The sequence below is a fragment of the Rutilus rutilus genome (genome assembly GCF_951802725.1).
Source record: "Rutilus rutilus genome assembly, chromosome: 22".
Lineage (NCBI taxonomy): Eukaryota > Metazoa > Chordata > Actinopteri > Cypriniformes > Leuciscidae > Rutilus > Rutilus rutilus.
In genome coordinates, this window is record NC_140227.1 from 26,252,099 (window position 1) to 26,267,023 (window position 14,925).

At 37.2% G+C, this 14,925-nt stretch overlaps 2 protein-coding genes across 3 annotated transcripts; one reads left to right on the forward strand and one right to left on the reverse strand.

Moving 5' to 3' along the window:
• Positions 1-3,113: 3,113 nt before the first annotated feature.
• traip (TRAF-interacting protein) lies at positions 3,114-8,392 on the reverse strand. Its single transcript, XM_084396068.1, has 16 exons — positions 8,224-8,392; positions 7,990-8,094; positions 7,543-7,600; positions 7,361-7,447; positions 7,231-7,270; positions 7,010-7,137; positions 6,827-6,921; positions 5,852-5,965; positions 5,580-5,667; positions 5,347-5,436; positions 4,999-5,087; positions 4,736-4,891; positions 4,612-4,651; positions 4,410-4,517; positions 3,933-3,983; positions 3,114-3,834 (listed from the first exon to the last, which is right to left on the reverse strand). Exons 2-16 carry the CDS (start codon positions 8,085-8,087, stop codon positions 3,718-3,720), a joined length of 1,359 nt encoding a protein of 452 aa, XP_084252194.1. The 5' UTR covers positions 8,088-8,094; positions 8,224-8,392; the 3' UTR covers positions 3,114-3,717.
• A 225-nt stretch (positions 8,393-8,617) lies between these two features.
• On the forward strand, positions 8,618-13,685 carry mon1a (MON1 secretory trafficking family member A). 2 transcript variants are annotated; one of them, XM_084395463.1, is made up of 6 exons: positions 8,618-8,696; positions 9,340-9,595; positions 10,814-11,215; positions 11,687-12,452; positions 12,575-12,722; positions 13,199-13,685. In XM_084395463.1, the coding sequence occupies exons 2-6, from the start codon at positions 9,451-9,453 to the stop codon at positions 13,337-13,339; spliced, it is 1,602 nt and encodes a 533-aa protein (XP_084251589.1). In that variant the 5' UTR covers positions 8,618-8,696; positions 9,340-9,450; the 3' UTR covers positions 13,340-13,685. The 2 variants fall into 2 exon arrangements, with proteins under 2 accessions (XP_084251589.1, XP_084251590.1); XM_084395464.1 differs by having other exon boundaries at positions 9,382-9,595.
• The last annotated feature ends 1,240 nt before the right edge of the window (positions 13,686-14,925 follow it).

Sequence of the window (14,925 nt, forward strand, 5' to 3'; positions counted from 1 at the left end):
ACAGGAAGTGGCCATGGCCAGAGCGACTTAACTCATCACTAAATGTGGCTGTAAATATTTTCTGTTTGGGGAACATGAGAAAAGCCACACTAATTTCTTCTCAGTCTTTTTTCTTGTAGGAAGTTCAAGGCACTAGGAGGAGAGCGAGAGGTCAGTTCGGCTTAGTATGTTCTGTGGGACTTTCATGCGCAGCTTCCTGTCAGTTCTGCTTTCCCATGAGCCTCATGGTCCATAAAAAGACCTCGTATCTTATCTTCCATGGCTTCATTAACCTAATGAAAACAATTACGGACCACGAGTCGGCACAGATGGTTCTTATAAAGCGAGCGCACTGATCTGACGGGAACACCTCCTGAGAAACGTTCGGAGAAATCTGAGAAAGGAAGTTTTGGAGGGAGACAAAACCTTTCACGTCTACACATATAACCTGTCAAGTCCAAAACCGTGTCCAGAAGTATTTTGGTGCCTTAAACAAGATATATTTCCTATGATACCGAGATCTATTATATTGACCTTTAGAATTCCAGATAGGAACAGAATGCTTTTTCGTGTTTTCTGGAATGTTTTTTTTTCTTTCTCCAATACGACATTAAAGCTTTAGTTGTGGAAATCATCACTCGTTAATTTTGCTGATGCCACTATTAATTTAAAAACTTATTTTTATTCCTTCGGAGTGAACGCGGGTGAATCTGACTGCAGTAGATGTGAAAGAAATATATTAAAAATGATGTTAATTCAGCCAGCGCACATACCTGTATTTACATCCTGTTTTCGGTCGAAGTCCACAGTAGTCGATTGTCGAGTTCACACGCGTGATCATAGGTACTAAACCTATGCGCGTGAACTCGACAATCGATTAGGGACTTCGACCGAAAACAGGATGTAAATACAGGTATGTGCGCTGGCTGAATTAACATCATTTTTAATATATTTCTTTCACATCTACTGCAGTCAGATTCACCCGCGTTCACTCAGAAGGAATCACTCACATGACCTGTGCACTTGTAATGACACATCAAGGATGTTAAGAGGCTAAAAGCAGGTTTAAAACTTGCCCCATTGAAGTCAACAGGGTGCAAATTTTAAAAAGAGGATAACACGGTGTAGGAAACACCGATTTTTGTCGTTGTTCTCTGTACTGACAGCACTCCAAATATACAAAAAAATTAGCTCAATGTTAAAATTGACCGGAGTTCTCCTTTAACATGCTAACTGTGGCATTGGGGCTCTTCAGGTGGCCTGTGCCTAGAAACGACCCGGACCATCTCATTCCAAAAGCCTATTAGTAGACCGCACGGCTATTTGAGCGGGACAAGTAGAGATTGCTCATACCTCTCAATAGGAAAAACAATATTCCCAAGAAGAACAAAGACATAGACACTAAGACATAGGTGAAAATTGCTTAAAAACATCACTCAGCGCTCCATTGGTGTACCTCAGAGAGAATTATAGGTACTCGGGTAGCACCGGGAGGCTGTGGAGGGATAATAACCTCTACGACACAATTACCTGCTCCATGAGAGGCTTTCAAGATCAGTAATCATCCCATCAAAACCAGATTCCCTTTGTGTTCGCTGAATAAATCCCTGACTCCTCAGCCTGATGGAAGCCTTCCAGAGTATGAACAGCATTCAGCAGGTCGTCCACACACCTCATAAAGGAAAATATGGGACAGAATTGGAACTGTGAGGACCTGATGCACAAGAGGCTTACAGGCGTGTAATGATGTTGAAGTGCCAGAACTGATGATAAGCTCAAAATGATTCTCCACAGGACGTCACAAGACCTTTACGGTGATCTATAAGTTCTGGCTTTATATTGGCTGTCTGAGATTACAAATAGATGAGTTTTGTGGTGTCTGCACTTCAGTGTTAAAACTGATTAAGGAATTCTAGTCTTTTTGAAATAGGATTGTAAAATTGTATTTATAGTAACAGCCATCTGTATATTATATTCAGTACATATCTATCTGTAAACATTCTGTTTATAGTAATAGCCATCTGTATATTATTATATTCAGTACATATCTAGCTGTAAACTCTGTTCACAGTAATAGTTATCTGTATATTATATTCATAGGACAATCTATCTGTAAATTTTTGTTTATAATAGTATTCAACTCTATATTTATTCAGTACATATCCATGTTCTGCACTTATGGAACCACTGTATATCCTGCACTTGCTGCTATTGCACTTCTGGTTAGACCTAAACTGCATTTCGTTGCCTTGTACCTGTACTTGTGTAATGACAATAAAGTTGAATCTAATCTAATCTAATCTAATCTAGTCTTTTTGAAATAGGATTGAAATAATTCATGAAATAGTTCTTTCATGGAAAGATGTGCCAACTGGAAGTAGACACACTGGATATAGTTGTTCGTAGTATTGACAACAGCTAAAAATCATGTCAAATATGCAATTTTCTTTTCTCATCAATAGATCATTTGGATGTTTGCATGATGTATTTTGTGGGCGGAGCCTATCTGGTGGCAGAAAATGACAGTTCTGCCCGGAACAAAATTGTAAACAAGGTAATTTTGAGATTATATCTCCCAATTCTGACTTTTTTCATGCAATTTTGAGTTTATATCTCACAAGTGTTTTCTATTTTAATATATTTTAAAATATCATTTATCCAAAGCTACATTTTCAGCTTTCTAATATGCTGATTTTGTGCTTAAGAACCATTTCTTATTAATGTTGAAAACAGTATATTTGTGGAGGTACTATACAGTTATCCGGACCACACCTGACCACAACCGCTCTTGGTTGGTCGTAACCCCAGTGATGGGTAGGTTTAGGGGCGGGGTTGGGGTAGGTCATCACATGTGGTCTGGATAACCGTATAGTACCTTTGTGGAAATCATGATATGCTTGTCCCAGGTCCAGTGTTTTTCAATTGCTTGATTATAAAAAAAAAAATACACAACCCTTTAGCGCCACCTGCTGCCTGCACATGAGAAGACTTACACTCCACTAGGGCATTGTTACATTTTCAGCAGGTTTTTGTCTGGCTTATACAATATTTTGGTGTTTGGATATATTACAAGGCACCTTTTAAGAATTTCAAGAATCCTGATAGGGATTACAATGGAGATGTAAATATTATTTAAAAAAACTATAGTTTATTGTTTCAAATTATACTTATCTATACAGAGACAAGAGGAAAATCTCAAAGAACATAAAGACAGAAACTTCTATAGATCAAAGGGGAAAAAAACAAAGAGAAAATGGACACAAATTCTGATCTAAAGACAATGAACGACAGAAATGCAGCCCTGTTACATTTTGATGGTGAGCAAAGTCAAAGTAATAAATAAAACTTTTCTATCTCATGACGAGTTCATTCCAGCGTAATATGAGGTGCCCACTACCCAGTGGGACGATTCAATCTGTACAAGGAAGAGCTTAAAAACAAACACAGACAAACATACAGAAGAGCTAAGAGTGGCCACTGAGGTTTCCACAAACACTGTTTAGCACTGGACTTCTTCATTTTCAGTCTCTGCTAAAAATGTCCGAAAGCAAGTGGCATCAAGCGTTCTCTGTTTATCACCAGATCACTGCAGATGAAAATCCCCCTGAAACTGGTCAGATGCACAGTAACACCGTTCTTAGCGATGGCCCAATAGAACCACTTCTCTTATTGAATCTGCTGTAAATAGTTGCTTCCCATATTGCTTTTTTTTTTGGCAGGCATCAAATGTTAGATGTTTTATTCCAAGAAACCATCCAGAGTGGTCAGGCTGGAGGTGGGCTTGCTTGTAACGGGCCTGGAAACCTTCTTCCTCTTGGACTTCATGGCGAGGGGTCGAATCTCAGATAGAGGAGACTGGTGCACATACTATAATTAAGGAAATCTTATGAACAAAAGCAATAACTCAAATCATTATTACTAGCAATATAACTATTTTCATGGGATAAGGATACAGGTTGGATAAATTTGGCTCTTCCTCCAAGTCCATCATAGCCGGATCTTACCTGGAATAAAAAGCAAGATACATGAAGGCAAACTGCACAAACACAACAAAACAAAACCAAATATACATTAACATTTAAAGGTTGGAGTCAGTCAGATTTATTTAAAAAAAATAAAAAATTCATGGTTTCTAACCAAATATTAAGCAGCACAACTGATTTTAACATTGATAATAATAAGAAATGTTACTTGAGCAGCAAATCATCATATTAGAATGATTTCTGAAGGATCATGTGACACTGAAGACTGGAGTAATGATGCTGAACATTCAGCTTTGCATTTTTTTTAGATATATTAAAATATAAACTAATTATTTCAAATTGTAATAATATTTCACAATATTACTGTTCTTACTGTATTCATGGTGAGCATAAAAACTACATGAATGGTTTTGGAGAATAAGTTACAAAAACGTATATGTCTCTCACAGTGCCAAATTTGCACGGGTCCAGCATGCTCCCAAACGCGTTCTTTCTGAAGAGCAGCGAGTTCCTTAACATGGGCCCCATGACATCATCTTCTTTAACACGACCATTCTAGGAGCAAAAACACACACATGCATATATTACACCCTCCATCTAATCCAATGTCACATTCTTCAACACCAAGACAGCCCGCTTGAACACATACACTACGTCCGTGTGCATTTTCCATGTTGTTGGATAAGGGTCTGTGGAAAAATCAAAACAAAAGGATATCACAAAAAAATCTGATGAACATTAACTAAACAGTACAGCGCAGAATGAAAACTCACGCCGAAGGGTCCAGACGAATCTTCTTAGACGGGACCTGAGCGGGTTTCTTCTCCACCTGTTCAGGTGTGTTGATGTCAAAGGTCAGGTTCAGGTCAATTTCCTGAGAGTCTGTCATCGGACCATGACCAGGAGGCTTCAGCTCCAGAGGAGCAGGGCTGGAAATGCAGGAATAAACATCTCTTTCAGCAGATCTATCAAATCAATCTCAAAGTATATGATCTACCAAAGAGAGGATTTAGTTCAAATAAAAGTCATTTCTGACCTTTCAAACACCAGTCTGCTGATGGCCTCATTAGTGCGTGTTGGAGTGCTTAACGTCCGCTGAAGAATTTCCACCTTCTTCTTCAGGCTCTGCAAAACATCAGATATCAAACCAGGAGTTTAGAAACACAGCTGTAAGAGTGTGCATCTTGTCAAACTATTTCCATGCTTATTATAAATGCATTTTTCCAGAACAGTAAGATTTCTCAGTTCATCTTTCCCTTGAATTTCATTTGCATTCGAATTATGTAAGTTTTAACCTTAAAACACACCAAACTGGAAAAACAATCAATATAAGCTATAAGGGTGTTTGTATATATTTTATAAAACAAAATTGTGATTTTCTAACAGTGATCTCTTTGTCTGCGTTGGACAGGTCATTCTGAAGTGCCTTCATGTCCTCCTTTATCCTGTTTGTCTCTTTAGTGGCTTTCTGCAACTGCAGTGGGAAAAAAAAGTATAAATAGGAAAGTGATCATATAAATAAATAGATGCTAAAGAAAAGTATAAAACAATCAATAAGCAATTATACATTTTAAAATCATATTTTTTAATGAATAGTTTCACAGAAAAGAAAGTAACCTTGCTGTTAGAAGAGAGCAGTTCCCTTTTTAGCTTCTCACACATTTCATTTGTTGATTTCTTGCTTTCTTTCAGGTTTTCATACTCCCTAAGGACAAATACAATAAGTCTGAGCAAGTCCTAGCATATATGAAGACGCACAACTGGCGTTTTGAGGAAGTATTGATGGTTTGGGAAGTAAAACTTCTAAAAAAGTTCTAGGTTTAAAACTACACAACTGCACTAAATATACAGCGGTGGCAATGTGTGGATTTGCTGGAAGTAAAACTTACTTTTTAAGTGAAATGCAGTAAATGGAGAGCTGTTCAACTGCAGACTGACCAACACCCATATCAGTGATCATAGCCTCCACCTCTGACCTTTGACCCTGTAGGACCACATCTAAACTAAAGGACAGAAACATATGCAATATTTATTTAATAAAATAAGAATAAAGCTCAGTAAATATTTATTATCCATATAACTTGCATCAAAACTTCAATAGACCATTTGGGAGTTTGCAAACAGTGATGAAGCGTTTTTTTGGTCGGATCCTACCGAGTTTATATCTCACAATTCTGAGAAGAAAAATCATATTTGTGAGATATAAACTCAATATTCAGATTTAAACATTATGCATTGCACTCAACAATCATTGCACTCAAATTGTGTCTATCTCTCCATGTGATCAATAAAAATAATTAACTTTAATCTTTGAGTGCAAATCACTATTGAGGTGTTCATAAAAATACACTGAATTATTGATGCTGGAAAAACACAATCATTCACTCGTCCATTTCTCTATAACTCTCTCACACACGTTAAACTAGAGTTTTTTTTTATTTTAGATGCCACAGACCAAATGCAAAAATTTAAAAGGCATCTGTCTTTAATAAATACCCAATTTATAAACTGAAAAATATATAAATATATTTTATAAATATATAATTTTATAAATATTATAAATTATAAATATAAAATTAATTTCCATTAAGATACATTATTATATACATTTACTTCTCACTAATGTTAAATGTATTATTTATTTATTTATTTGTTTATTTAATATTAATTGTATTATTTATACTAATCAGTCGTTGTTTTTAATCTAATTTAATCTATTAGAATAATAACTACCTTTTTTTTTTTTTTTTAAATCACATTTTTTTTTAATCTAATTTATTCATTTACTTATTTTTTTTAAACAGTTTTTCTCTAGACTTTTCCACAGACCGCTGCATTAGTCTTACGAGACACATGACTTGTACCTCTCATAGGTTTTCATTTTGACTCTGAGTCGCTTGGCTTCCTCCTTGGCTGCCTGTCCGTCATTTTTCTGACTCTCCAAGAAATTCATCTGTTTCTGAGAATTCATATACAACAAAAAGACCAGCATTAAATTAGTGCGGAAAGCATGCCAGACTAATAGACAAGTTTTCCAAAACACGTACCCGGAGGACAGAACACAGCATCTCTTTGTCTCCGATGTCCTTCCGGACTCTATCCAGGTCCTTCTTCTGCTTCTCAATTGTGTCTTTTAGAGTGTCCACTGACTTCTGCTTGTCCCTCCATTCTTTCTCTGGAATGTACAACACATGCAAACATACTAATATGAATGGATGGATTGATGGATGGACCAATCAATAACTTGAGGAAATGATTTCCGTCTTACCTTTTACAGACAACACTGCTTTCATGCGATCAAGCTCATTCTGAAATCGGAACAATAAAAGAAGACAATTTTGTCAATATACGTTGTTAAACTCTGAGCACTGAATAAATTCAACAGCATGCTTTATCACCTGTAAACTTTCGGGGTCCACTGGCGCCCCATCGTCCTCTGGGGCTATGTCAAAGAACAGCTTGTTGATAATGTGTCGCGTGCTGACCTTAAACAGAAAGAGTGAGGGTTTCATTTCAGTCCAGAAATTCATTTAATTGTACAGGAGAATTAGTCAGTTCGCAGATCAAGCCAAAGGTTTACCTGTTTTCTGCATTGTGGACAGGTTTTGCTTGGGGCCGACTGAAACCACTGGAGAAGACTTTGTTGAAAGGAAAATAAACATGGGAAGTATTGTAATGTCATTATTCACTGTTTAATTATTCAAACATTGACATTTCTAACTATTTGAATGTACATGCATTAATACTCTGTTTAAATTTCCCACACCTTTTGACTGGTGAATGAAACTTTATCAGCTTTTTTTCTTTTTATTATAGTTTTATAGAGACTGCATAAAGAGCAATTTCAGCCAATTAAATATTGTTCAGAATAACTAGGACAAAAATATTTAAATTTACATGACTCTTCCATGGCAATGAGGATCTTGTGTTGAGCAATACGTAATGTTATGTTGATATTATTAATAAATATATACAAGTCTCACCAATAAAAACAAACATGCAGTAGAATGAAAAAGGAGACACTTACCAGACATAGTGAAAAGTGTGACCACAGTGAATTGCAGCCACATCTTTGGAATTATCAAAAAAATCCGAGCAGATGGTGCAGTATGCGCGAATGGGCATCGTTGGTCTAAAATATTAGACACAAAAAGCTTAAAAACTCCACGTTGACGGAACGTTTTGTGTTTTGTTCTTTACTGGTGTGTTGTGTAATACCTTGTGCTACTGGTTTATTCCTTCATGTGCAGTATATACTCACCCAGATGACGCTGAGACGGTTGAAGGGCCTTATTCACACGAATTTCCTCAATTAAACGCCATAACCATGATTAAATGGTCTGTTTTTGGTTAAGTTTTGAGCTCCCGATTACAGCAAAGCAGCGCGCTTAGTTCAAACGTAATGACTCCTCCTCTTTGTTCGCGTCATCAACATACGACTCCGAGCTGCCTGAGAAATGTACAGAAATCCGTTAATATCAAACCGTTATAGAAAAAGCCAAGCGAGATTTATATGGTTTGCGTGTAAAATTAAATTTGACATAAAAAGCGTGTACATTGTATTGAGCAAAGTAACAATACTTAAACAAAACTACAAGTTCCCGAATTAACAACTACATTTCCCATAGTTCATCTCTTTTCTTGTGTTGCCTGTTCTGTGACAGTCGGAGTTGATTTTTGACCCAACGCCAACGGCAGGTTAACTTACACTGATTTGGATAAAGACCGTTTAAGGTACAGTTGCGATAAATTGTTTTATTAGGAGTCTAAACTGTGTGGACAACATCTGTTAGACGTAATTAAATTGAAGTTGGCGCAGAAGAAAATGTCTTGTTGTGAAATTCAACAGTTTTTAGAGGTTTAGCTCAGTGGCTAAGTGCGTTAGCCTGTGCTAGTGGATTTATGCACAAATGAGAAAAATCACAAATCAGGTGCATGAATATCTCAAGACTGGCATTAACATACACTATGTTTTACAGCTTTAAACCGAGGAGCTTTTTAATACGTTACATTGGATTTTAATTAAAAATGTATTATTATGAAATAATAACAACAATAGGCTAATTATTATTATTGTTGATATTAGAAGTATAAACAGTCTGAATTCCTATGATGTAAATATATGCTAATATTTCTTTCATAATTACTAATAACACATTATTATTAATATTAACGTTACAGATAAGCATAGTTTTTCCTAACAGTTGTTCAGAGTTCTCAAACACATATAACTTTCACCCAAAAAATAAAAATTATGCCATTTTTCCACTGTTGTCTGTCACTTTGACCCAATGTCTGAAGTTAACTTTTTGAAATTGAGGAATTTACTAATTTCTGGTTCCTCTTTTAATGTGTCTATCTGTAATTTCACTTCCAGACATTGATGGAAACTCTTTCAATTGTACTGTTGGCCCTTCAGAGCTGTAGGGATCCTGCAGTGAATCGCTCCTGGCACTGACTGGCACTGCAGGACACCGCGTCTTCTCTTATGCCTGATGCCAGGATGGCGGCAGACGTCCACAATAAGGGTGTATCCTGGGAGGTTAAAAATGGCAACTTGGCGCCATCAGATCGATTCCGGCAGGACCGTTCGGACAGTCCGACCCCCGGCCTGGTGGAGGGGACCGAGCCAGGTTAGTTTCACAGTTCACACTCTCAGCTATAAAGCTGTGGAATGATTATTAGATTTAAATAGATTTTGTTTTTGTCCAAGATTGTAATCTTTGTTCATCTTAGAATTTTCTTAGTTTTTATGATGCTGTAACAAAGTAGTTAACGAGACCTATATGGTTTTTAAGCCTACATGTTGGTCCTTTATAAACAAACCACACCTTTTTTCTTAGTCATGCATATCCTCATAATATCCCATTGTCTTTCCTGTAGTGAGTGATCAAATAACCCAGATGTCGTCTGTATATATGTGATAGATGACTAGAATCTTAGAACTAGTTTAGTCATGTAAATGATTCTTTACAGAAGTTGAAGTTTATCAAAACAGTTTCATAATGCTTTGAAATCTTCAAAGTCTTCCGGCTGTTTCCTCAAACTGGAAAGTAAAAGAGTGCCTGTGTTAAATAACAGTGGCTACTTGGCTTTGTGGGAATTCTTGATCCTAAATGAGTTAAAAGTTTTTAATACATTTAGTTGATGCATGTACAGAAGCACCTCAATCTCATTGACTGTCCAGTCTCACTCTTAACCAGCAACCAGCAAGGAAGGGCTTGATGCTTGCTTTTTTTCACAAGAAGCACTTGTTTCTAATTTTTTAAAAATTTAGGAGTACATACAGAACTTTAAGGGCGCAATGAAAATGTAGAGATTATTCCTGTGATGCAAAACTGAATTATTTCTCCAATCTTCAGTGTCACATGATCTTTCATAAATCAAACTAATATGCTGATTTGGAGTTCAAGTAACATACTATTATCAATGTTTAAAACATTTGTGCTGCTTAATATTTTTGTGAGAACCATGATCATTTTTTTTAATGATTCTTTTATGAATCGAAAGTTCAAGAGAACAGCATTTATTTGAAATAGAAATCTTTTGTAATATTATACATGTCTTTACTGTCTGAAAAAATCTTACTGACCCCAAACCTTTGAATGTTATATGATAAAATTTTATGACAACAAAATGAAAAGTACAGAAAATTTCGGAACATTAATCGTAAATTAACTCTTAATTTCCATGTTATTTTACTCAAAATGCACAGAAAAAGACTTATTTTTCTTGATTTTTTATTATCCATTGTCAACACTGTGATTTACATTAATGATACCTCAAATCATATAGCTTGTTGAACAGAGGTGTGCTAGTACTTTTCTAAGCAATGTGTCACTACTTGACAGGTGCCGGACAGGAGGGCGCCATGTTTGTTCACGCCCAGTCTTTTGAGGACCTGACTGCTGACGGTGAGTCTAACACTGATGATAAATCTGCAGAGGTGGGCGACGCTCAAGAAGCGTCTCTGGAAGGAGGTGAGGAGGAGGCACAGGAGGAAAGCTTAGAGGCTGAACAGGAGGAGGTGGGCAAAGAGGAGGTGCAGAGCAGGAAAAAGGCAAAAGAGGAGGATGTGACAAGCGAAACGTGGCGGAGTCACAGGAAGCATGTGTTTGTCTTGAGTGAGGCTGGGAAACCCATCTACACACGCTACGGCACAGAGGAGGCGCTCTCCAGCATCATGGGAGTCATGATGTTACTCATGTCAATTGTAGAAGATAAGAAGAATATCATCCGCTCCATCCATGCAGGTAGGAAATATCCAGAAAGGAAACAAAAAGGAAAATAGCTGATATTGATATATGTGCACTACTATTCCAAAGTTTTGATGCTGAAATTTTTTTCAGCTTTTTTATCTTTTCCATCACAGGAATAAATTATATTTCGAAATATATTTAAAATAGAAAACTGTATTTAATCAAATAAATGCAGCCTTGATGAAAAAAATCTTTCCAGAACTTGAGAATGGTTGTGTATACTTGTGAGATATTTTTGACAATTTTTATCAGGAACATCAGTTTACATTTATTCATTATTATGTATTAATAATATTTATTAAAATTATTTTATTTTATAATGAAAAAAAAAAACTTACTTATGCTTTGCTTTTTGGCTTTATATTGTGTTTTAACTAAATCATCAAAATGCAAATGCACTCTTCCATGAGTTTTTGCCCTACAATCAATATACCCTAGACATTTTTGCGTAAACATCTCTTTCAGATGGCTATAGGGTGGTATTCCTGCGGAAGAGCCCTCTCATCCTGGTGGGCGTCTTTCGAACAAGCTGCTCCGACCGGGAATTGATGCGAGAGCTTCATTACATCTACTACCAGATTGTTAGCCTGCTCACCCTCACGCAGCTGAACCACGTTTTCCAGCACCGGCAGAGCTACGACCTGCGGCGCCTGCTGGCCGGCTCAGAGCACCTCACCGACAACCTGCTGCGGCTCCTGGACCAAGACCCGGGCCTGCTGCTGAGCGCCGTGATGTGCCTGCCTTTGGCCAGCTCGGCCCGGGACATGGTCTCCTCCAGCTTGCAGGCTGCGAAAGCTAAGAACCTGGTATTCTCCATCCTGCTAGCAGGAAACAGGCTTGTGACGCTGGTGCGCAAAAAGGACCAGTTCCTGCACCACATGGACCTGCACTTGCTCTTCAACTTGGTCGGCTCTTCGTCCTCCTTCCGTGCAGGCGAGGGGTGGACGCCCATATGTCTGCCCAAATTTAACCCGGCTGGATTTTTCCATGCACATATTTCTTACCTGGAACCAGCCTCTGATCTGTGTCTGATCCTGGTATCCACCGATCGAGAGGATTTCTTTAACCTCTCCGACTGCAAGAAACGGTTTCTGGAGCGTTTGCGCAGACGCAATGCATATCAATCCCTACAGGAAGCGCTGAACATGCCAAGTTATCCTGTCTCACAGGTCGGCATACCTGAGCTGCGACACTTTGTGTACAAATCTAAAAGCTCTGGGCTCTATACAAGGTAAGAGTTTAGTGATGATCATGAAAAGACAATAAATGATAGATGGATGGATGGACAGGCATTGGAGCTTGATATTCATTGCTTTCACCTGCCTTTTATCTAACTTCCTGTTTTCCTGTCAGCCCTGACCTTCCAGAACCATACCAGGGAGAAGAGGAGAAAGAAAGGCTGATGGGATTGTACCAGCAACTGCACAGCTGCCTGCATAACCCCACACGCCTCCTACGCTACATTTATCGCTGTGCAGACACTGAAAACCTTTATGCCTTGGTGAGTCTGCTGTAAAGTGCATTAGATGGATACCTTTCAGAGATGTTGTCATGTTTTTGCATTCTTGAGGAGGTATCCAGTTAGTTCACCCAAAAATGAAATTGAATTTCTGTCATCATTTACTCACCCTTAAGTTGTTCCGAGCCTAAATTCAATCTGTTCATCAAATAAAGCGATTGCGTCTCTTCAGAAAATTTGGGCTAATCACTTTTACGATCTCTTTATACATTTTTGAAGCCTCAGAGTGGTAGTTGCGTAGCTGTCAATGGAGGAACTGAAAGCTCTCGGATTTAACAGATCTTCATTTGTGTTCAGAAGATGAACGAAAGTCGTACGGGTTTGGAACGACATGAGGGCGAGTAATTAATGACAGAATTTTCATTTTTGGGTGAACTGTTCCTTTCAGTGCATTAAAACCCTGAGGTTTTTGCTGCTTTCTACCTTTCTTACATTTGTCAAACCTCAACTCTCTATAGGTAACAAGTGGCTTCGAGCTCTACCTCTGCTTCAGTCCTTTGGGAACAAAGAGCCTCGCTGTATCTGCTGTCAACAAACTCCTAAAGTGGATCAGGAAGGAGGAGGATCGTCTGTTCATACTCAGTCCCTTAACATACTGAGCCAGTTCAGGTAGCTCTCAACACCTGTAACACTAGTGAACGTCTGACTTCAGACTGCTGGAAGAGCAGCACCCGTGAGCCTACGTGAATGCATGAATATGCAAATGGATGCTGTCAGATATTAAGGGCTTGATTGCTATTTTGAGGGCTACTCACACTGGTGAACTGCAGTCAGTGGTATCAGGAAAGGTTGAAACTGAGTAAAAAAAGCTGGGAAAAGTGTTGTGAAAGTAATGCTGTATTAACAAATAATTGCTTTTAAATGTGGCCCTGTAACCAGCAGCAAAACATCGAAGGCAGTAGAACTAAACAATCTAATAAATGCTTACACTGTCTGTACGCTGCTAGAAACTGAACATCTAGGCCTTTGCTTTTTATATATATATATATATATATATATAATAGACCTGTCACTGTTTCAACCTAACATCTATAGTTTTAAATGAGCCATGTTAACAAGTATTACTGATTGCATTAATAGATTATTGAGCTGTGGCCTTTATGTTTCTCATACGTTTGGGTGACATTCAAATATGTGTGATGTAGAGGGACTGAAAGTATAGCTAACCAAACTGACTAGCATTTTATTTAAAAGACATGACTGACTAGGTGCAAACATTGCAAAAACCTGAAGCATGGCTCGATTTAAAGAGGAATCCACTTGTGAATTGGTCTGTATAAAGATCTCCATCTCTCTGGTTCAAATGTTTCAGTGACTGACAATGTGTTGCTACTGAGCGCCTCTCCAAAACTATATCTAAGGACCAATTGAATCAGAGATAGTAACTTTTTATATTATGATTTTCTTTTGTTTCATAGGTGCACTTGATTTTTAATTTGTTACTAATGCTTTAATTTGAATTAATAGTGTAAGTGACACTGTGTGTCATTAGGGATTCTAATGCAAGTTATCCATGTGTGGTCTGGTTATTCTAGTCCTATGGGAAATCATGAGATAAATGATGTAGATGTTAATATATGCCAGAGAATAATAGAAATTTGTATATCTGGTATTTCAAAAATATTTGTGGTGGTGGCGGTGGCACTCATGCTTATACTTTCCGTCTAAAGCAATTTTGACACGAGTTGAAAACAATCTTAAGAAATTAAATGCATTTACAGAAGACATATACATTTTGCCATATGTTTACTTTATTGGTTGGCTCTCTCTTTTATTCATCAAATGAAAAATTACATGATGCTGTTGTGTAGGATATAGGATTGACAGCTTTAGTCATGTCGGACATTTATTCTCCTTATAGTTTTTATTTATGAATATAAAAGAGCAATAATTAACAAATGAATAGTAATCAATTCAAATAATCAAAGAATAACATGTTGATTTAATATTTGTGTTAAGATTTATTTGTGTCATTAAAAGCTATAAAAGCGTATTTGTGTCTTGTACACTACTGTTCAAAAGTTTGGGGTCGGTAAGATTTTTTTTTATTATCTTATTTTTTTACCAAAGCTGGATTTATTTAATCAAAAATACAGTAAAAATTATTTTGTGAAATATAATTACTATTTTAATATATTTTTTAATTTAACTTAATTTATTTCTGTGTTGCAAAGCTGAATTTTCA